Source organism: Anopheles bellator, chromosome 1 (assembly GCF_943735745.2).
Source record: "Anopheles bellator chromosome 1, idAnoBellAS_SP24_06.2, whole genome shotgun sequence".
NCBI lineage: Eukaryota > Metazoa > Arthropoda > Insecta > Diptera > Culicidae > Anopheles > Anopheles bellator.
The window spans coordinates 29,290,631-29,312,737 of NC_071285.1; the positions used below are offsets into that span (position 1 = coordinate 29,290,631).

Consider the following 22,107-nt stretch of genomic DNA (forward strand, 5'->3'; position numbering starts at 1 on the left):
ATCAGGCCCTGGTCCAGCCCGTAGTGGCCGGTCTGCGGGTGACCTAAATGAGCGTGCCCGTGGTGGCCGTGGCCGTAGACAAGTTGCCTTACTTTGGAGTCCTCGTCGCCGATGTTGTAGCTGAGCTCCGTCTCCTCGAACCCGGTCGCGGACATGCGCTGGTCACCGGATGAGCCCGTCGGCGGGTCGGGCGAGTTCAGGCACGTCTGGATCAGCGCCTTGCCCGCCTCCGACGTGATCATCGGCTGCAGCTTGCGAGTCGCAAACGTGTACACGTGACCGGTTTCGGAGGCGACGAGCAGCATCACCTGCGTGCCGGTCAACGTCGACAGCTCGTAGGCCTGGAACGAAACAGCAAAAAGGAACGATTAGATTGCGACCGGGTAGAGCCCTACTTCCGATAACTATTCGGCGACCGAAATTCGGCCGTTTGGCTTCGATTGGATGAAATAATTAACACAACAAACTACAGGAAACAAAGCCCCCACGACATTAAGATAGCGTGAAATGGCGCCCTAATGTTGCTGAAAGTAGCCGTCCATTATACCCATATATATTCCAGCTAGCCAACGATCGCGCGGCGATTAGTCATGTCGCCGGTTAGTACCTAAATAAATCATACGACACCTGTTGTCTCAAGCAGGGCCCCACGCCGGCGGCCTCTTAATCCAATCCGAAACCGAAACCGTATAATTACGGAGTTATAAGCAAACCCCCGCCGTACGTTAATCGGAGCGGGGATCCAGAAAGGCGGACCACTTCCCACGGGCGACCTTCGAGCGCGCGCGCGCCCCACAGTCGAGAAGGGCACGTGAAACGGGAACCGCGTGCGCCGCCGCCCTTTGACGGCGAGCCCACGCAAAGGCCGGAGACGCCCGCACAAGCGGTGAGCGAATCTTCTGGGTTTTGCAGCTTCAGAACGCGATTAAATTATTCAAACGAAGCGACATCCGTGTGGCGAGATTTGTGACGCATTTCTCCTCTATTTATCTACCTTGCTAACGAACACTCCGTGCCCTGGGTAGATTTAGTCAAACTCCACAATAAACCCACCATGTCCCGCATGTCTTGATTCAATTTGTGGGGAAACATATTATAATGAGCTTTTAAGCTATTAATTAAGCCACAGCGAACACACGCGGACAGGTCCAGCGGACAGGGTTCGTCCAATTCGATTAGTGGCCCCGGGTAGGGCGTCTCCTTCAAACTCGACCGTTGGCGCCCGTTTTTATCGATTAACTCGGATTGGAAAGCAATCGCCTCTAAATAGACGCACCACCACGCACGAAACGGCCCCATGCGAAGCGTTGAAACAAAAGACATCAATGAGCGCACGAGGCGACGTAAGCGACGAACCCCACTCGAACCAGCACAGAGCGCACCTCCGCAACAAACGGCAACCGGTTATGATTCATTCTTCGGCCGGGGTGTAGGCCAGAAAGAGAGAGAGAGAGAGAGAGAGAGAGAGAGAGAGAGAAAGAGACCGAGAGAGCAGCAGCAGTGCGTATCTGGCGAAACGATCGCTGCTTCACGCGACGACGACGACGATGAGTGGGACACATCAAATTTTGCGCATTTGTTCGCCCAGGAACCCTGGACAGGTACCACCTTCTCCACCACGGAGAGAAGGTGTAGAAAGGCACCTGTGTGCACCCCGAGAGAAGCCAGACCACAGCGACAGCGTCCTTCTTCCTCTCAATCAAAATTTATGACACCTTTTCTCCCGGAGGGGGCGTTCATCTAAGATACGTTGATTAAATCATTTGCATATTACGCACGCATTACGCGGGCCGCACGCACACGCACGCACGTAAATTAGGTTCAACGCCGCGGGGGACGGCAATGTCACGCGCCGGCGCACGCACGCAGCCCATTGATTGACCGAAATCGAATTTCGACCATTTCGTGCTTTCTAATTATTGGGCCGGGCACGTGCTCCGCCGGCGGCGAGCAGATAGTAATCGCGAGCCATCGCGGCCGTGCCACGCAAATTATTCGCTCCAAACAAGGCGCTGAAGCGAGGAGCGCGCGCGCCCTCGGCCATTTCATCGCGTTTGCTAATGAGCACCCGTCGTCCGAGGACCATTAGAACGGACGGGCAGTTCTACGCGGGCACCGGGGAAAGATGGTAGTGTCTCAAGTGTCCATTACCTGTGCGCACCACTAATTCACTACCGATCGACCGGCTGTGCAATTACTTGAGTGAGGAATCGTCCCGTGACAGAAGCACCGGAGACCGGCGTCGTCTTCAGTTCAAGTTCGAATCAACTGGCGAGATGCGCGATCATCCTTTGCGCGTGCGCGCGCGCGCTCGCGGTCACTTAATCCACTCAAAGCGCCCCGGGAGGAGAAGGTCAGAAATTAGGGTGAGGTCCTCTCGAGGCTTTCGGTTGGGTCGTTGATGGGTGCTTGTCTTTCGGCGTTCACCGATTTGAATGAGCGTTTGATAGAGAGCTTATGTTGAAGGAGCAGTTGACGCTAAAAGGTCTACAAAGAAGTTCAAAACATGAGGCGTGGCACCACACAGGTTTGTACTTTTTGTATGAAAAATAAATTGTATGACCTACTGGTAGTCTAATAGAGCCTGGGATTAAATCGTTTGCGATAATTGACATCAGACTCCAACAATATGCCACGAAGACGCTGCCTGCGTTGAAATGATTTGTGAAGGAAGTAAAATGCTTCCATCAAATTAATTCTAAATTAAAGGATCATGAATCGGACTGCAGTGAGTTTCCCAAAAGTTGATGAAAAGTTTGCCAACATATCGTATTATTTCTTGTGTACAAGAACTGAATGTAATCTACAAACTCAAGATACATTTACTATCGAACTACAAGCTACCATCTGGTATCTGCTCTACTGGTATCTATATATCATCGTCAAACTAATTTAAGATTGTACTATGCTAGTCCTCTGATGCAGTGACACTTATTACGCTGCAGAGAAACAGTTCTCAGCTTACTAGCCGACCCGATGCAGTTTTCAGTGTCCCAAATAAAACATGTCCCATTAAAAGTACGAGGGATGTCCAAAAATTTTGGCGACATTTGAATTTTCGCGGCCTACGTATATCTGATTTTTCTTTCCCTATACTCTTTCTGCGACATCCTTTTTTTTTGGAAACCCAAAAATTGACGATGGGCCAAAACACGCCCAAGCAAAACAGATGTCAAAAATTGACTGCTTACCTAAAATGGCCGAACTTTTCACCATAAGTCACTGACATGTGTAGCTTAGCGTATACGTAGCCCTCGAAAATTCAAATGTCGCAAAAAATTTTCAACAGCCCTCTTATGTTCAATCGTTAGCTATTAAGCAATTATTAGGACTGATCAGTTTGTTTGAAACCATTCTACTTTATAGTGTGGACTTCAAGTCCGTGAAGATCCAGCAATTGCAAAACGTCTCCTAAACTTAACATGATCGTTACGGTTTAGAGCAACATTTGCAACTCCAACAAAACTCCAACATTTTTATATTCATTCAGGAATGTTTCGCATGCTGCCTTTTTCGCGTTTAAAAACCCCGATTGATTTGATGACTGAAACATTATTCTACAAACATTATTTTTGCAAAACTTTCCATTTTCAATATCACCTTAAAGTTTCTACATTAACGCACAATGCAATGAGAATAATGAAAAAGATCAACCAATCAACAGCCACTCACACATCTTGAGTGTTCCCATTCAATGAATTCGAAACATTCGAAACATTTACTTTTAATTTGCTCCACAGCGACGACACTGGGCGGATGAGAGCGAGCGGTATGATGTAAAACCCGGTCCCCCGGATTATCCCGGACAGGTCCCCCCGCCTTCCCGCCGAATCGTTGCCACCCCAGGACCCATCCCGGCGGCGCATTGTTTATCGTGCCGTTCCGCGGCGTTCTTCCGACAGACGAAACGCGCTTAATCGAATATTCGGGTCGGATGGCAACCGGCCCGTCCGGCCATCCGGCCGTCCGAGAGGGTTCTCGTCCCGCCCGTTGCATCGTGCCGGCTGGCAAAGTGTGAATTTATGTTTGAACATATGTTTCTCATTCCCTGGTTGGGCGCGCGCGCCCGCGATCGCGTAGCTCACTTTCAAGTTTTCGGCACTTTTCGGAACGCCTGAATGGAGCGCGGGACGGGCTGCAACTTTCGAATGGATTTTTTTTTCGAAGACACCGCCGCCACCGACATCCGCCCGAAGGTGCCAAGTATTGCAACGCCCTCCGCCGCCGCCGCCCATTAAAATGGCGTGCAAACGGTTGCGACTGCAGCGCCGAGGACCCGAGGACCCACGAAACGGTGGCACATCTTGCACTCTCACCTTCTCCGGTCCCACCACGGATAGGACCCAAAAGACAAAGCAGCGGGTTAGCGCAGCGATGGGGTGTGGGGGAGCAGTGCGCAAAATTAGCATAACCTCCACGGGGCCAGCGGTCCGTGAAGAAGTGTGAACAAACGTAGCAAGGGACTAACGTGGCAGCGGCGGCGGATCGAAACTGTGATCTTCCGACGTCGGATTCCGACAAACGAAGGACCGGCTGCGGCTGCCGCTGCTCCACTGGACAAAGGTGCAAAATAAATAAATAATAAAATCACCAAACAAACTCCAGCGACACAGTGGCTACGGATTTTTAGCTTCCCAACACACGTGCGAATTAAAGGGGCGCGTGTTTGCGCGGGTGACCGCGCGAGTGGTGCGGCATTCCGCAACTGGTGGACGAGAACGCGCCGAAGTACTTCGAGCACCTTTTCCCGGGCCCCTTTTCGGGCCCCTTGGACGCTCATGCTGCAGCACACGATCGGTCGCTGGAGGTTGATTAAACATAAGCATCCGCCCCGAAAGGAACCCGGGTAATCCGTAATCCGTCCACCACCCGGGGCCCCGAGACCGTCGAGAGGTCGAGAGTTAAAAATGCTTTTTGTACTTCGGTCACAACACAAATAGTTTTAAAATTCATGAGATGCTTCAAATACGCGAGGCGCGCGCGAGCCATGTAAGTAGAACACCCACGACCGGCCGCGACCGAGGGGCATGAGGGCGACCTGGGCTGGGCTCCTCGTCGGTTAATGGTTTCTCCCGCAGCACTTAGGGGTGTTAATATAAACAACATTTTGCTCCCCGAACCAGCCTCCACGGGGGGGTGGGACCCGTGTCACGAAACGGAGCGTGGTCGCATTGGCAAAGGGGATCTACTTACGACATGAGTGGCCATAACGGCAATAAAAAGGAATAATCCTACACAACGCAATCGTAAATTAGAAATATGAACCACATTAAACTGCGAGAGGATAAAGACGAAAGTTGGGAAATATTCAAAACGAGAATAATAAACTTTCAATACTTGGACAAGTTGTCAAATGGACAAGAAAAAGGAGAAAGCAAGTTAATAATCTGAACTACTTGTTACGTGAAATGGAACAAATAAATCTTTAAATTGAACGCAATTGAAATTGAAACGTAATAGGACATATAGAAAACCCAATACCAAGGGGCACAAGCAAACAATCAACAAGGCCAAGAAAGGTTCATAGAACTCAATCGAAATCAATGAATAATAAATAATGGAAAATTAAGAAAAACAAAATAAATAAAGTTGAGGCCGTACGTGGCTTGTTCGAAAGGAAAATCAACAGTATGTTACAGTTACATAAAGTTGGTCAAAGGTTAAAGAAGAAAAAACATGAAAACAATGATAAAAAATGAAAACAAAAATATTATAAAAATCTTACTCTGACCAATAAATAAAAAGAAGAATGAAAAACAATGTCACAAGTTACCGAAACGAGTAAAAAGTAAAGTAATCAGTTAAAACATCATAAATACAAAACATAAACCGCACAAAGCACTCCGAGTTTGAATCAACACAAATCTAATCGTAGCTCATAATAAAAGAAAACTATGGCTGATGCTGATGCCCACCGAAGTCAGCTACGATCGCATAGAGTGAGATTATTATCGAAAAAAACAAAAAAAAACCTTATGAGAAATTCCTAGAGCTTCGAACTGGCTGCGAGACCCTCGCGGAACGGGCTCGCGTCCCAGAACCAGGGACGGTCATAAAATCTGATCGCGATGATGACTACATTTCGATAACGGTCCCAGCCGGGGCCCAACTTCCCCGAAAAATTAGTCGCTGCCCAAAACCAACGTCACAGTTCGCCACCGTCCCTACGCTACGTCTCTCACATGCTCGCCAGTCTGTTGATAAGCATCTTGATAAGCGACACGACGCGAAACAGTTTCCAGCGTCGCTATCCGTGGAATAATGCTGCCAGGCGTTACACCGTTCGGATCGGCACCGCGTTTGAACCAGTTCTAGCAGCCGTTCCACCATAGTAACAGAGTGTGCCTACACTCCTTATCTGTGTGATGCGTGTATGTGTGCATGGGCCACACTTTTCGAGCTTTTTTTCTGTTGTCACTCCGGTCGAGCTGGTTTCGGTGGCCCAAAACCGCCCGAATGGTGACCGGTAAAAACCGAAACAACAGCCAAAGTCTATATCACCGTCGAATCTCCAGCGCAGCAGCGCCGCCAATGTCATCGCCGACGACAACAATCGCACAAAGAGCGGCCCACAGGCCGCCTTTGGCAGAGCCCGAAACACAATCGGCGAGACCGAAAGGAAAATGCAACAAAACAACACGAAAAAATTTGTATTGAAAGCAATTGTTTCGAAACTTAACACTGCATAATAATCGCCCCGAAGGCACGACGTTCGTCCTCAGGGGTCCTTACGGGGGTATAAGGATCAACGGCAACCGAACCCGTAAAAAAATGCGGAAAAAAGAGCAAACAAATACTGGAGCAGCAGTGCGATCGTGTTATCGCGTCCTTGCGATAATCCAATAAAATCCAAGAATTGGAACCGCTGAAAGAGGGACCCCGTTTCGGCATCGTTTCTCAGCGCGCAAACCGAGCATTGTGTGGCTGTGGCCCATGGGCTTCTAAGCCCATTCGGTGGCGGAATATTTATTTATTAGAGCACCGAGAAGAACGACGGCCTCGCGAGGTGCCAAACAGAACACGACGAGGCTGCCGTGAACGTGGCAGGATCCCCGCCCAGCTGCAACACCTTCTGGCCTGAACGTGGGGCAAAAGTGGCTAACAAAAAGGAAAAATGTAAACCGCAAAACGGTAGCAAAACAGAAGCCAACGCCGAGCCACATATTGTCAGACGGTCAGATGGTGCGGACAATAATAATATCATTTTCTTTATGCACTGCCCACCATCTCTAAGGCTCTCTCTCTCTTTCTGATCCTTCTGCTGGCTCCATTATTCGGCCGAAGGTCCTGGTCGCGCTCCCGAACTGGGCTATCAATTTACTGGCCCAGACACCCTGGCACTACACTACGCAAGATGCTGGGCGTGCAACATTATGCGAAAGAATGCACGGGAGAGCCCCCGGGAGAGAGTGAGGCACAACATTCGGTTATTTATGATGCCCGATCCGGAAGCCGGCCGTTGGGCGTTCGTGGTAAGAGATATGCAAACCGCACCACCGATACTCGGGCAGAAGTCCACAAGCAGAACAAGAAAAAAACCCGGGAGCCAGTCATGGAGCAAACGCCCAGCACGGGGCGCAAAAAAGCGAAACGAACCGACCGTGTTTCGACAAGATGTAAATGAACCACATTTAGTTCCGAGAGGCTCCTCGCGCAGTAGTTCCTTGCGCGAGAGCTCGCGCGCGAATGCAGCAGCAGCCGTCGTCGCCCACGTTGGGACCGCGCGCGGCTCGCGCTGGGCTGGGGACTTGTTTTCGCTGCGGGTGCAAAACGCATAAATTTATGAATATGAACCATAAAATCAACACCTTTCATATATATATTCCCGTCCCTGCCCGGAGGCCCTTATTAGTGGGCTGACTTCCGTGCGCTTGTTTCTGAGCTTGTTGCCCCAGACGCAGCTGGTTGTGACGCGTGACGCGAGCCGTGCCGAGCCGAGAACACAATTAATTTAAGCCAATTGGCTAAAACCGTTGGCACACGTTGAATCGCTTACGTTGAGCCAACAATAGAAGGGTCACTTTGCCTGTGACCAAAGAAAGCGGACGACCCAGAGTATCGGCTAGCATAATTATGTTGCATTAAATTTCTTCAGTGGATTAAATGCTGTGAAAGCATAAATTTACTGATTGCGAAATGTCCAGAACATAAAATTTTTAAGAATTAGCCGAATGCTATAATTTTAAGAACTTTCACTAACCAGTGCACTTGGAATAAATACTTGCAATTGGGGGCTTTTATAGAACTGTCCTTAAAATGCAATAATTTACAGATTCCACAAAAACTCATTAAAAGAAAATTGTCCTTTCATTTTATTTTTGTTTGTTTTTCATTTGTTGAACCGAACTGAACTGAACTGAACTGAACTGAACTAATTCTATTAAATTTGTTCGATAAAATTGTTTTTTTTCGCTTAAGTTAATTCCACAAAAGTGGCCGACAAACATCCACCAAATTCACTTCGCGCAAACGAAGCAAGAAAATCAAAGAAAACGATGTTTGATGCTGCGCATCGTCACCAGCCGAGCGGGCCCAAATCGCAAGGCACTGGCCAGCTTACGGACCGAAGGAACCTTCCTCTTTTTTCCCGTGTTTTCATTTTGTCGCGCTTCTTCGCGCTCAGGAAATAGAATTCAATTCCCGCCGATCGATGAGCGCGTTTCCTCTGCTCCTCCACCAAACCGCCGCACCGCAGAGTAACCCGCGAGTCAACAGAACAATCGATCAATTATCGGTGGAGCACAAGAGGTGCGAACAAACCCGCCAACTCTTCGCGCGGCAGCGAGGGGCAACATGTACCGAACGGACCCCGAGAGGAGTGCACCGCGGGAATCGTTTGTACCGGACTTATGTTCCGATAGCGATCGCGATAATTGTCACTCGCGGCCCACTCCGTAGCCGTGCTGCTTATCGCGTTGTGCGCTTTCAGAAAGGGATTCATCTGTCTCTCTCTCTCTCTCTTCTCTGGCGACAGGGATTGAATATTTATGTTGCTTCTTAACACACGATCATCTCTTTCCGTTTCGCATCGGGCTATTTTGCTGTCCGAATTTAGCACGATTTGTATTGATTTTGCGAAACACTTCTTCCCTCTATCTTATGTTTGTATCACAAACTAATGTAAGAAAGGTTTTACAACTAAAATTTGCCAACCTACAGAGAGCGACTTGACAAATCGGAGTTCTGAACTTCTGAAACAGCCTGCAATAGGTTCTTTTCTTGGACCAGCCCTGCAACTCCTAAACGATGTGCATGGAGCTCACCATCGGCAAGGCTTTGGCAAAATAGGCGCGATCCTGGCTAAAGGCTACCGTGAATTTTTTATTTAAAAAACATTTTAGAATCTTTAAAGGACCAAATATTACTGTCAGCCAAGGCTTGAAGTAATACATTACGGTGATCTGTGGATTTGGTGCATTACGAATTTTTTTCGACCTGTCAAACTGTCAAAAAAGAATACTGTTTGGGTGTTTTGCGTCTCCGTAATTCTGTGCGTCAAAATCGATCAGATTTGTGGAGAGGCAATTATCATTTATTTCATGTTCATTGCTATTTGCTTAACTCAAGAAACCGATCGGAGGACATCTTTTACAGTAAATATTTGAGATAGGAGCGAAACGAAGAATGTGTTGAACACTATTACTAAAAATAACTTTCCGATTCGAAAAATTGAACAAATGCAGCCAATGATGTACTGCATAGAGTAAGGATTATTTTGAAGATAATGATATAGATTTAGAAGAATAAAGAATGATGTTCCGAGTCATAATCGAACTTTCGATATGTTTTGGTGAGGAATTTCTGTTATTTTTGACCACTTTTATAGCACTTTATAGCAAGTATAAAATTCACACAAAAAATAATTTCTCTTAAAAATTGTTCCTCATTACTGTTACTTTTAATAACCTAAAAACGGATTTCGGGTTGCCAGGATAGGCTACCTGCACTTCCAAAGTTTCCACGCGGGTATTTCCTCTCCAAGATAACCCCACCGTCTTCGCCGTCGCCGTTCGGAATGTGGGCTTTCCTTAGTCGCCTAATAGGCGACGTCGACAAGAAATGACAAATGACCACCGACCGGCCGCGCGAACCATTTCTCATTAACTCCACTTATCCAGCCCCAGCATCGCCAGCCGGACATCGCCAGAGCGTGGGGCGGGTGCCCCCGGAGAGGAGCATCCCGATGCAAACCCCAATCACACCGGCCCCACAATGCCAAACCAATATTCATAATCATAATGCAATCAATCGGCCCTAAACGCCGCGGTATTTATGTTTGCGTTCCGAAAAACAAAAACCCGTCAAAACCCCGTCGAAAACAAACGAACGTCAAACAAAGCGCGCCAAACAAATAGCATAAACGCGAAGCGGGGTCCTCGACTACGCGCCCGTGAATGGGTTTATAATTAAAAGATTAATGTTGCGCGCTGCAGGACCCCACGGCCGCGGCGGCGGTGGCGGCACTGGCTTAGCGCACCTGCCGCTGAGCGATGAGTTTTCAAAAACTCCCCACGATCGGTGGAGATCGATGGACGGATGAGAAGTCCCATTATCCCCGACTATCAGGCAGCCGCCATCGATCGATCGATCGCCGCGCGGTTATGCACCATTTTCCCCAGCACGGACATCGACACCTCCAGCATAAGCCGGACCGGAGAAAAAAACTCATTAAATCTGGTGCGCTTCGGTGCTGCGTCCTGGAAAGATCGGACCGCGATGACACATCTCGCGCGCGAGCGGGCGTTGCTTTCTCAAACACCCACCGCCACCCGTCGAGGGGATGGTTGTGGGGGGAGGTGCCTATGTAAATACATGGCGACGTGGACGGCCGTCGAACGGTGGAACAGAAGAAACGGAACGTACGAAGATCATTTCACCATCAGCTCTCCTCCGGACTCGCGGCTCAGCTCTCGGAAGCTTAGCGAGGGCACCGTCGTCGTGGCCACCGCGTTAGTGTCCGGCGGCCCAAACCGTCCACCGGCGGGGCCCAAAGTGTCAAATGATTAATGGTGCAAATCGCCTTAACACCGGCGGATCGATCGCTGGAGACCGCAGGACCTTCGCCTCGTGGTGGTCGGGTCGGGGTCGGCGGGTCGGGGTGCCTAAGCATATCATTAAAGGTGGTGTGCGAAATAACAGCCGAAGAGCGCGACAAAGCGACTCTTTTGCTTGATCATTGTCCATCGATGCATCGCGCACTTCGAGAGCTTGACATAATTTAGGCCCCGGGCGAAAGGATAATAAATCTACATAATCGCTTTTCGGTTGGGTTTTTTTTTTTTGGCTTTCATTTCGAACGATGGAAGATAAGTTTGAAGCATCGTTTGACACCTGTTTGGCGGCTGTTCCGGCTTTCGTGGGGCAACTCTACTCAAACTGTCAAAAATTAACTTCATTCCGATCACGTGTGGCCATTAGTTGCCGTTCGGCGGCTGACGGTTCAAGCAAAGCAATGGCTTCAAAAATATTGTGATGGTTTAGCTCTACCGAAAATCCGGTCCTTCGTTCCTTAGTCGAAACGCCCGGCACGCTTTTCTACGTCCTCTGAAATTCTAGTTCCTCTGAAAACGTGTTGTGCCACCGATAAACGTTACTTCAGCCCAGCTTCACAATCAATCAACATATTTGGAGTGCCGCCTGAGCACTTCATTCCGTTTTCCGTACACAATTTAATACATATTTTGGGTGATGCAATTGATCAAGTTTGTTTTAAATCGTAGGCAACCCAAGAACACGTCTTATCAAAGGAGCTGCAAAAAAAGGAAGTAACCATTCAAAATGGCCGAAATGGCAGACTACGAAAATGACGGCACAAAAAGAACGAACTTCGGAAATACATAGCCCGCAAAATTCACAAGTTCCAATGACCTTTGAACAGATCACGTATTGTACTACGTAACTTGAAGCTGGACTAACATATTTTTCGATGACAATGTTGGGAATTATTAACAGATTGCACAATGTTTTAAGAAAAGAAAGAATTTTTTTATGAAACATCATTTAAAAATTGGATCACTATATTTTATTAGCTAGCGTTAACCAAAAAAGTGGATAAAATCTACGAATGAAGTGCAAGAAATAAAGTTTGAAAAACAAAAGCATAAATTAGTGACGGTTAGAGATTGCATTATGGCTACAATGACATAAAACGATTTTGAAAAGGAAAACTATTTGGAAAGAATTCCTTTTTTGAATGATAGTAATGAATTTGTGAAAGAGGTAAAAAATAAAACAAAGAAAAACGTAAGGTAAGTAAATAAGAGACAAGGAGAAGGACATTTCAAAACGGAACGATCAATTTGGGCAAAAGGCAAAGTGTGATCAGTTTGACAGTCATAATTTTTCTAATAATTAGTTTCTTTTACACTGATAAAATCATGAGCGCAATTCATAAGTTAACGACAGTATTAGCCCGTAAGAGGGCGTGCATCAAATGGAGCAAACAACACACGCCACTGCCAAAAGCAATAAATATGCTGTCAGAAGCTTCAATGGCGAGCCGGCCTGGCCCACGAAAATCTAATTTGTCGTGTCAGCGCGCCTCCCGGTGAATCATACGATTGTGCGCCCCACGGACTCCGAACCCCGGAATTGGACGGATTTTTTGGCCCCGATGCGATATTTTTAAAGGCAGCATACCGAGCGCGAGAGCGAGAGCGAACGCCATCGTTGTGGCGGTGTTTGCCCGAATTAAATCCCGAAACCGATTACGCGTTATTGTTTATGTGCGCTTCTCGCACACACACGGGGCCACTCGAATCCCGGGACAGGGATGTCGGTAATTTTCGCGAGTCAAGCCGCCCGCTACATTGTGGGCAAAATAATTTCCCCATTTTCTTGTATTTTATTTGCTCCATTCGTGCATCTGCCTTTCGCGAAGTGTCCCATCCGCCTGGTGGGCAACCGGCCAGTAAACTGCACGCCGGACGGTCCCGGCCCCGGTCTCACTAATGTCACACTGGCGGACATGTGTCGTAATACGCAGCGCAAGCAGCAAAAGGTGGTTGTCATTTCACAGCCACAACACGGAAGACGATGATCGTGTTGATGATCGCGAAAGAGATAGATAGAGTCGCGTGGGGGTCTCACCGCTCACTGCTGTTTGCCTCCCAAACTGTTCGATGTTGCTTCGACTTCCCCAAAAGTCCCTCAAACGTGGGTGGTGGTGGGTGATCAGAAGGCGCAGCGGATTGGGGGGGGACGGTGTAGAAAATTCAACATCGAAAACAGGCACCCTTCAGCTCGCCCACTCATCTCACCCTCCCGGGCTCATTCTCTCGCTACAGCTCATTTAAGCCCAAAAATACGCACCGAAAATACACCCGAAACCGGGAAAGGTATTCATGGTGGAGCGCGGCACGCGGAGCACTGCGGGAGATGGTGGTCTGGCGGCAGAGGGGCGGGAATGTCGGGACTCGTAGACCAACCATCGAACCCTGGCGAGCAGGAGGAAAATCTACGGGAGCAGACGGCCAACGTGCGTCGATTGCGTCGTCGGTTGTACGCGTGTGCGTGAAGCTCTCCTCTCCCGCGCTCCCGGAAAAGTGTCCGCGGCCACCCCCCGGGGAAAACCCCCCGGGCTCGCGTCCTGCGAGCAAAACGGCGTGGGACTGCTATTTGGTCGGTATTTTCGCTCTCTATATTTAGACCATTTTCGGACGATCGACGACCGGCCGGTCGCGAGCTGCGCGCACGTTTTGCGTGGTGACGTGGTCATCCGCCGGTTCCGCGGCTCCACCGGTTCCCCGGCTCCACACCCCCACGGTCCCGATCCTTCGTCCGTCTAGCGGCCACCGTTCACCGGGACCGAGCGCGGTCAGCGAGTAAGATTAGCCGCGATCACCGTTCTGGGGAGCAAAATCACACTTGCCACTACTGCCGATGTGTGTGCGGTTGGACCGCGTAACCTATTTTCCTAGCCGTGTCAGTAGTACCAAACATACAGCGAACACGGATTTTCATTCTCGATCCACTAGCGGCCCCACGGGTTTGGTCGATGAAAACGGGCAGCTGCAAAAGTGATCGCGATTTTAATAAAGTTTTAAACGATTATTCAAATATTAAATTACATCATAAGCGGCACTTGGCGCTTGTGGGCCCTGATATTAAATGAAATCGCAAATCCGAAAAAATACATATTTATGGGGTTGGAATGGAAAACCTTAATTTATTCAAATTAGTTATGGCGAGTTGTTTGTCTTTTGAAACACACCCTGCTGGAAGCCATTCTGCCACATTTTCGAAAGAATCAACCGTTTCACCATATTTGAGAAGCTCACAATAGATCTAACCATTCCAATCTCACCCTACACAGAGGAATCGTTGCTTTCCATAGCAATTTGGCCATGTAATCGATGTTGATGGTTCTCCTGGACTTGGGCAAGATCTTCTATTCTATCGTCAAAATAAACCCCCTTTTTATTGCCAAAAGGAAATAAAAGGGTAATAGCTTTAGGGTTATAGCCTCAAAAACATTGCTTTAATTATCCATTTCAATAATTATTTGCACAACTGTCAGATGCCACAGTGCTTCCTCTAATGTTACATTTGTCCATAATAATATTTTACATGCATTTATAGATCATTTTAAAAGCCTTGCTGAGGATTTGTCAAACTATGAAAAATAGTTTGAGGAGAATCGCTGCACGCTCTGGCTGAACTCCAAAATTATAGTTTTATTACAACCCAATTGTTTTATAAAAGATCGTTAATTCCAAAAAATCCAAGTGTCGTTTAGCTTTTAGGGCCATCACTTTTCGATTCACCCGCTCGCGCTCGGTGTGGTCACACCGCCATTCGGCGTTAGCGAATGATAAATTCTGTGCGTTTATTTAGCAAAAACCGGGCACCGAACGATGGCCGACCCGATCCGGTCGTTCTGTTCCCCCAGGGGTGCCCAGGGCATACACGGAAGCGCATACCGCCGTTTAGTAGAGCAGAAGGCCCACATGTTGCCAAAATATCGAAACATACGCCAGCTCATACGGCCAGGCGCGAGTGGCCCGAACCGTGGTTTAAAGTCCACTGGCAGTCACGAAAAAGCGAACGGAAAACAACCGGTCCTCAACATAGAGAACTGGTTCGAATTTTCACTCGATTATTCTTCGTGAGCGTTGCAAGAAAAGTCCCAACAATTCCGAGGCCCAACAATTTCCGAGGCCACCCGGAATAAAGCACGGCATTCAGCAACCATAGTTTACGGTGAAAACGAAACAGAAGTTAATCAGCCACCAATCCCACAACAAACAATCGAAAGTTCCACACCCAGCGACCCCAAATCATCGATGATGCTCGATCAGCATTGAACTCGACAGAAAACCCGAGGTTCTCGAGGCCAAGAAAAAACCTGGAAGAAGTCCCGTACGACCCCCCCGACAATCATGTTCTCCACGCGTCACCTAGAACACCACCGATTCGACTCTGAAAGGCCACAAAAAATCAAGCGACCCCGGCCCGAATTCCTTGACAGACGACCTCCCCACCGAAAGCAGGAACGGACTTTATTTTATGCGCGCCCCATCCCACCCAACGGAGAGCGCCACACATTCCGATCCGCTGGTTGCCTCTTTCCCCGCATCACGATCGACAGATCATCGATCGATCGCCGTCCGCCGATAAAGAGAGCTCGTTGACTCCTCGTTAAGTTCATTTTCTACGCCTTTAATTACGATGAAAAGAAGCTGATAAAACCCCAGGAAAGGCCTCAGCGGTCCTCGCGCCGAGGTCAACGCGGCGCTTTCTTACGCGCCCACCCCCCAAAACACCTCCTCAGCCGAACGATGAAGAAGTTAATGACTTCTTCACCCAACCTAGCGCGGCCCAGACAGATGGTGGACAGGAGACGGGCGGAGCTGATGGGAGCAAGGGGGACCTCAGACAGGGCGGTGGTGAGCAAAGTCGATTGATCGACAATCGATTGTTTTTCCTTTAGGCCGGACTGGCTGGCTGGTTGGCTCCTTCCTTCCTGGCCAGAAGCCCCAACAGACGGGGCCCGCCGCAGGGTCTAACGGCCGATCAAAACATTAACCCAAACAAGTTCTACCCCCCGTCTGCGGTTGGAGGCCTAGCGGAGGACAGGGCAAGCACAATGGGTTTACAATTTAAAAGTAATTTAAGCAACAAGACACGGAGACGCGGCCAACGAACGAACGAAACGACGCGGAACAAATCGTCGCAACGGTTGCGTACTGCTTCGGCATCGGCCTCATCATCAACTTTATGAGCCTCACTTAGGGCCCCGTAGGATTACTGCGCAGGGCTGCGGGAATCTCTAATTGAAAAAGTGTTAATTATGTGATAGAGAGACAACTGGACCACCGCCGGCCACCTGAGGGTCCCAGGGAACAGCAGGGTTCCACAGGGAGACCTAGCGGAACTAGGAAGACTACGACGCCAGCAGCGCGGAGTTCTTATCTAGTTGGCGCGTTAGCGTATTAAATCTTGGGTCCGAACCCACGACTTAAAACGCTGCAGAGTTCCAAATCGCCACAACTCCGATAGCCGGGCGCGGACTTATCTAATCGCTGGCGCGAACTGCTGCACGCTTTCTGACTCGGCCTCGGGTGAAGGCCTAGTCGCCAAAACCCGCTGCGTTATCGCAAGGGTCAGGGCACGAGCCTAGACCAACGCCCCACCACCGTCCATAGGTCGGCTCGGTCGCCGTGACTAACCGCTCGGCCAGTGTGGCATTTCGGAATCGGCAGCACCACGGCAGATGCTCCCGACAACAGCAACACCACCCCACCGTGCCGCAACCAACAACAACTGCTACCGTTGGGGTGCCTTTTCCGACCCTTCGCCCAGCGTTCGGTCGGGGCCGACGGGCGTAGTCCATGGTTTGCGCCGGTTGCTAGTGAATTTTCCGAATACCGACCTCCGTTTTCCGGCCGACGGTGGCCTAAGACGCCAAAGATGTAACACATGTGCGGACCGCCTCACGCCCTCGCCAGTCTCTTTAACGGTGGCCCGGGCTTTCGCGCAACACTCGCGCTATGTGGCGTGCTGCGCGAGGCGCACCACAGGCGTCGGGCCTAGCAACAGTCGAAAGGGAGAGACCGCGAGTCATTCATTCATGGTAGACGAGACCCAGACCCCACGGTGGAGCACGACCCGACAAAGCTAAACCCTCAGCTCCGCTCGGCTTAGAGTAATTTGACCCAATGAAGTGTACGAACTGTAGATCGGTGGCATTCCAAATATAGGCCACCAGCGGAGCTGCCGGGTTGGGCTGGGCAATCGAACTCCATGCTCTATGCCAACTTCCTTGCTTTCTTGTGGGAAAATCTCTCGACGATGCCATAGGTTTGCAAATGGCGGAGTTATCAATTGTTTAATTCTAAAAACGAACGGCCAACGGCCTCTTCAGAACAACCTGCATTACGACTCCATTCCTTTCATACAACGGTAGCCATAAGGATCCCCTCAAAGGATAACTCCTTTCAAAATGAGGTTCCAAATTCCAGTTCTCCACTTACATATTCCCAATAAAGGCAATCTTTATACAGTCTCGTGGATTACGGTATTTTAGCCTTTGGCCACTTGAATTAAATTTAAAGACAGTAAAGTTTCAAAATTTGGCTGATACACAAAAGGTGCCCAAAATCGCAACTACAACATCTGAATGGCCGGACAGAGGTTCGAGAAGAGTGAAGCACGAAAGTGGATTACAACGGCAAGTGAAAGTTTGACACCAACAGGAAGTCAATGAGGAGAGCCAGTATCGCAAGGAAAGTCTGTGAACGGGTCCTTCGCGTTTGGGACAGTGTCGAAGGCAGAAGTCATTGACGGGAAGGAACTTTAGACAACCGGGATGGGACTGAGCATGAAGCAATTTATAAGAAACGCTGATGTAGCTGAGAACTTTAGCAATTACTTTGGCTGAACTATACCAGTCTCTGGATGAGGAGGAATTTCATGACTGATACGCAGAATAATAAATCCATTGGGAAAGCTCAGCACATACCACAAATTTAGTTTATTTGTGTTTTAACATAAACTTAAAGTTACGATCCTCGCATCCTACAGTTAGCTGTTCTATCGACACTGTAACCTCTTTTTTGTCGCTTCTTGCTGCTTGTATCCATAAGCTTTATAGGGTTACACTTTCCCACCAAAAATAAGGTCAATTGCTATCCTAATCGGCCCACCCTGCTCGAGTGGACTGCACTCTCTGGGATTATCCCGCAAATCCTCTCCGCTCATTAAAAAAGAATCGCAAACGCAGAACCGGAAGTGGCCCGTAAAGGTGAAGCGATCGCAGTGGATCGAAGAAAGTTATCGTAAATCGTGCGGGTGTTTTAGGGTGATCACCATAAAAGGTGTTCCACATTCGGTAGCCTGAAGCGGCCCCACCCATCGGTCAGTCTCGAGCAGTACGTGGAGTGAACTTTAACACCCGCCACGAACGCCACGCGATGGCTGCGCAGGGAATCGTGATCAGGTCAACGCACACACACAGACACACACACACACATCCATGCACATGTGGACACCGGACGCAACCGTGTGGTTATCGGCCTGGTCTCGTTTGCGGGCCTCAAATTAAGCCATCCCACAGGACTTTAACACTTCGCCGGTAAGTGCCGCCAAACACGCAAACCTTATCAAAGGTCGCTGCTGCTGCTGCTGCTCACCGGAAGAACCGGTTCGTCATCATCTTCAGCATGGCCCCGGCCCCGGTCACCCTGGCAGTTGGCGCGGTTCGCGCGTAATTTCACACCCCAAAAATCGGGCTGCGCAAGCAAAAGCACGGGCAGCGGGCACCGTAAAACACGTAAACGTCTAATTAAGGCGGCCCCACCAATTATCCTTCGGGCAGATTTCCCGCCCCGAGGGGTGTCACGTTAGTTTGTGTGTGACTGTTCAGTGGCCAAAGCTTAATGCTCCTCCAGATCCCAAGTGCTCCGTTGCTGGTAGTCTGTGGTAAAATTCGAGCAGTTTCGAGCAGTTTTACTAATACGCGATTTTATGACGCACTGGACTTTGCAGACCCTTTTAGGTGGCCAAACGATGCTAAAGTCGCTTGATGGTCGTGTTATGTTGAGCCCACTCCCTGCTCGGACATTTTCCAGGCGGGCCAGATAACATATCGTAAGCAACCAGTCATTGAGCCAGTCCACCGAAGGGACGCACTCTATCACTAGAAGCCGCAAGCGGGTCACGTATTTAAGCAGCAGCATCCTGGGACCTCAAAAATTGAAGTGCACCCCGAGTGAGTAACCCGAGCCGCCGCCGACAACAACATTTCGATAACACACTTTTTACGAGCCTGATAATGATGGCGATGATAAAAGTTGATGGTTAAAGATTAATTAAATTATAGCGTTGGCCGAAAACTCCCGTCAACCGACGATGATGATGAAACACTCTTCGGCGCACGAAGAAACGCATCGCTGCTGACGGGGCCTTGGGGCCTCGGTGTGCCCCGTCTTCAGCAGCTCGTGTTGACAGTTGTGGTGCCGCGCAGTTGCATCGGAGGGAGCCGAGTGCGAATAAGTAATTGAATGTTGTTTCTCTTCCCCGGGGTCGCTCCCCCCGAAAGGTCGTTAAAGAACGGCTTCGCGGGGCCTACGCAATCGCTGCGCTGCTGGGTCGCAATAAAATATTCGCCAAAAAGTGTGCTCGAGAATGGGGTGCCCACGAAGCTTCCTTACCAACGCGTCCAGCTTCTCGAGAAAATGAAACGAGAAAATCCCGCCGGTTCCAACCCGGCAGAAAAGGAGGAGCCAGGAGGCCAGCCACTTGACCCTAAACCGGAGGCCAAAGTCCGGACGATCGGCTCAAAAATTAATGAACACATTTTATTGATGTTTTATTTATTTATTAATCTTCGCCCCGGTGCACCGCAGGGCCGCAGGAGTAGAACCAGGCTCGACAGACAGGGCCGGCCTTAGGTGGATCCACCTCCGTCTTGGCTTCTTGGCGACGGGGCGCCCCACAGCGCCGGCGAAGGAAGGTGTGCAGGCCCGAAATAAAAACGAGGACCACAAGGAGAAAGGGTGAATAATTGGCCATTCGACAATTACGAGCACACGTACACGGGGAGCTCTCACTCTCTAATGTTTTGTCACCGCCGCCACCGCCATTTGGCAAGCGGATTCGCGCGCGGGCCACGAGATGGCAGAGCTATGTTTTTGGGCATCGTTAATGGCGCTCGCTTCTTATCACCGTTTATGCAAAGGCGGTGGTGTAAGTGTGTGTTGTACGTGTGCATCGTTAATTAGTGGCACCGCATTCCCGTGCCCGGGCAAAGCAGAGTAATTATTTTATTATGAACAAACTCGAAGTAGTTTGTTCTTTTTAACGACAGTTCAATAATAGGGCTCTGCAGTACGATCGGTGTCTGCTTTTGCCAGCAGGACGGGGAAATTGATTCTTTTCACCGACCACTACTGTTCGGCCGACCACGACGCCGTCAGGACCCCGGGGTTTCCGGGGCAAAAAGGTGACAGAAGCCGTGTTTTGGCAGATTATGTTTAAACGACGGCTGTTTTATCGCGCAACACGGGCGACAAGAATTTTACTGCGCGCATGTACCTCACATTTTTGGTGGCGTAATCAAACCTAATTAATTGCCGCTTTATTTGGGGAACGGTTTTTTTGGATCTGATCGGTTCAAACTGATCCGGCCTATAACCGGCGTTGGAATGTTGTGATAAGATGATTTTTAATTTATTTTTCCAACTGTAATTGGGTGCTTTTGTGAACGAAGCATAACGGGCGCCGTCGGTGAAGTATTTTATTCACAAACTCGCCTGTTTCCCTGCTTATCGTTCCTTTTTTCATCTCTGTTGTCAATGGGTGACCAGTCGAACGAATTTGCCCACCGTGACTTGGCCAGGGGATATAAAATTTCACAATCATGGGGCCCGGTTCGCACCGAGAAGCCGTTATCAAGTACGCCGCACAATACGCCGATAAGATACCGGCACTCGAGAAACGCAGACTGGTCACAATAATTTAGCACACGGAAGCGATAAGATAGCCGCTGCTTCTGTCCATCCATTTAATGCCCTTAGGTGACCGATAAAGTGGGCACAACACGTAGAAAATTGCGAATCCGCACGATCGAGGAGGCCTGGATTTTTTGCTCCCGGTGATAAAACAACATCTGCGTAGCAACATGAGATCATAAGTGAACGCGCGACTGAATGAACTCCGCTCAGCCGCTCGGTGCCGCACCGTTCCACCGTTTGGATAGATTTCTCGCGAATCACAGCAATCCCACCGTCGGCTTTGGGACGGATCAGGCATTTTCGATCCTTGCCGGTGCGGCCGATTGCAACCGCAAGGCTCGTGCTGCACTTCTTCCGGGTGCATTACGCATTTCTAGCGACATATGCGATCCCCCCGGTCGGGCCAGCAACGAAAGCTGATTTTGACAGCTCCGCTTCGTTCATCGGCCACTCACTCTCGAGGGGCGCCACTCACCATGCAGTCGCAGCACTCACGCGAACGTCATAACATTGCGGTGCGAACCAAACCAAAACAAAACAAACGGTACGCGCGGTGCGGTCGCGGTCCTACCTTTTTCATGATGCCGGTTTTGCGCTTCGAGAACGTCGTGTACCGCCGCAGCTTGTTGTCAATGTACTCCATTTTGATCTTAACGCGACCCTTCGTCTTTTTGCCATTGCTCGGGGGTGACTTTTTCGGCTGCAGCGAGGTGTAGCTCTCGTCGACCACCTCGGACCCGACGGTACAGCCGTCGAGCCCGGTCATCGTCTGTCCGGAGCCAACCACCAGCTGCCGGTCGTCATAGCAGTCCGAGTTGGTGCGCTTGATACCACGCGATAAGCCACCCCCGCCGCCACCACCACCCCCACCGCCACCACCGCCGCCACTACCGCACTGTGGTCCGTTCATCATGCCGGTCCCGCCGCCGGAGCCCCCGCGGGACATGGACACCTGCCCCGACACCAACCCGCCGCTGGACGGTGGACGCGCCAGAGACCCCCCGTTCGGGTTGCCGTAGATCTCTGGCGTTTCCGGCATCATGTACTGGAGATTGTAGCGCGTATCGCGCCCCCCGGTGGGATCCATTATTTCCCAAATTTTTGCGGCTTTTCTGGGACCGGTTCACACGAAAAAATATGCGCGGGTTCGCGC

The 22,107-nt window shown here is 49.7% G+C and overlaps 1 protein-coding gene across 1 annotated transcript in view; it reads right to left on the reverse strand.

The window, feature by feature from the left end:
• The window catches only part of LOC131211093 (serum response factor homolog), a 115,064-nt gene extending 93,014 nt beyond the window's left edge, over positions 1 to 22,050 (reverse strand). The window contains exons 1-2 of the mRNA XM_058204450.1: positions 21,526 to 22,050; positions 93 to 341 (exon numbers count right to left, since the gene is read on the reverse strand). Coding sequence (XP_058060433.1) covers positions 93 to 341; positions 21,526 to 22,041 — 765 coding nt within the window. The 5' untranslated portion in view covers positions 22,042 to 22,050. The remainder of the gene's footprint in view (positions 1 to 92; positions 342 to 21,525) is intronic.
• Positions 22,051 to 22,107: the final 57 nt, after the last annotated feature.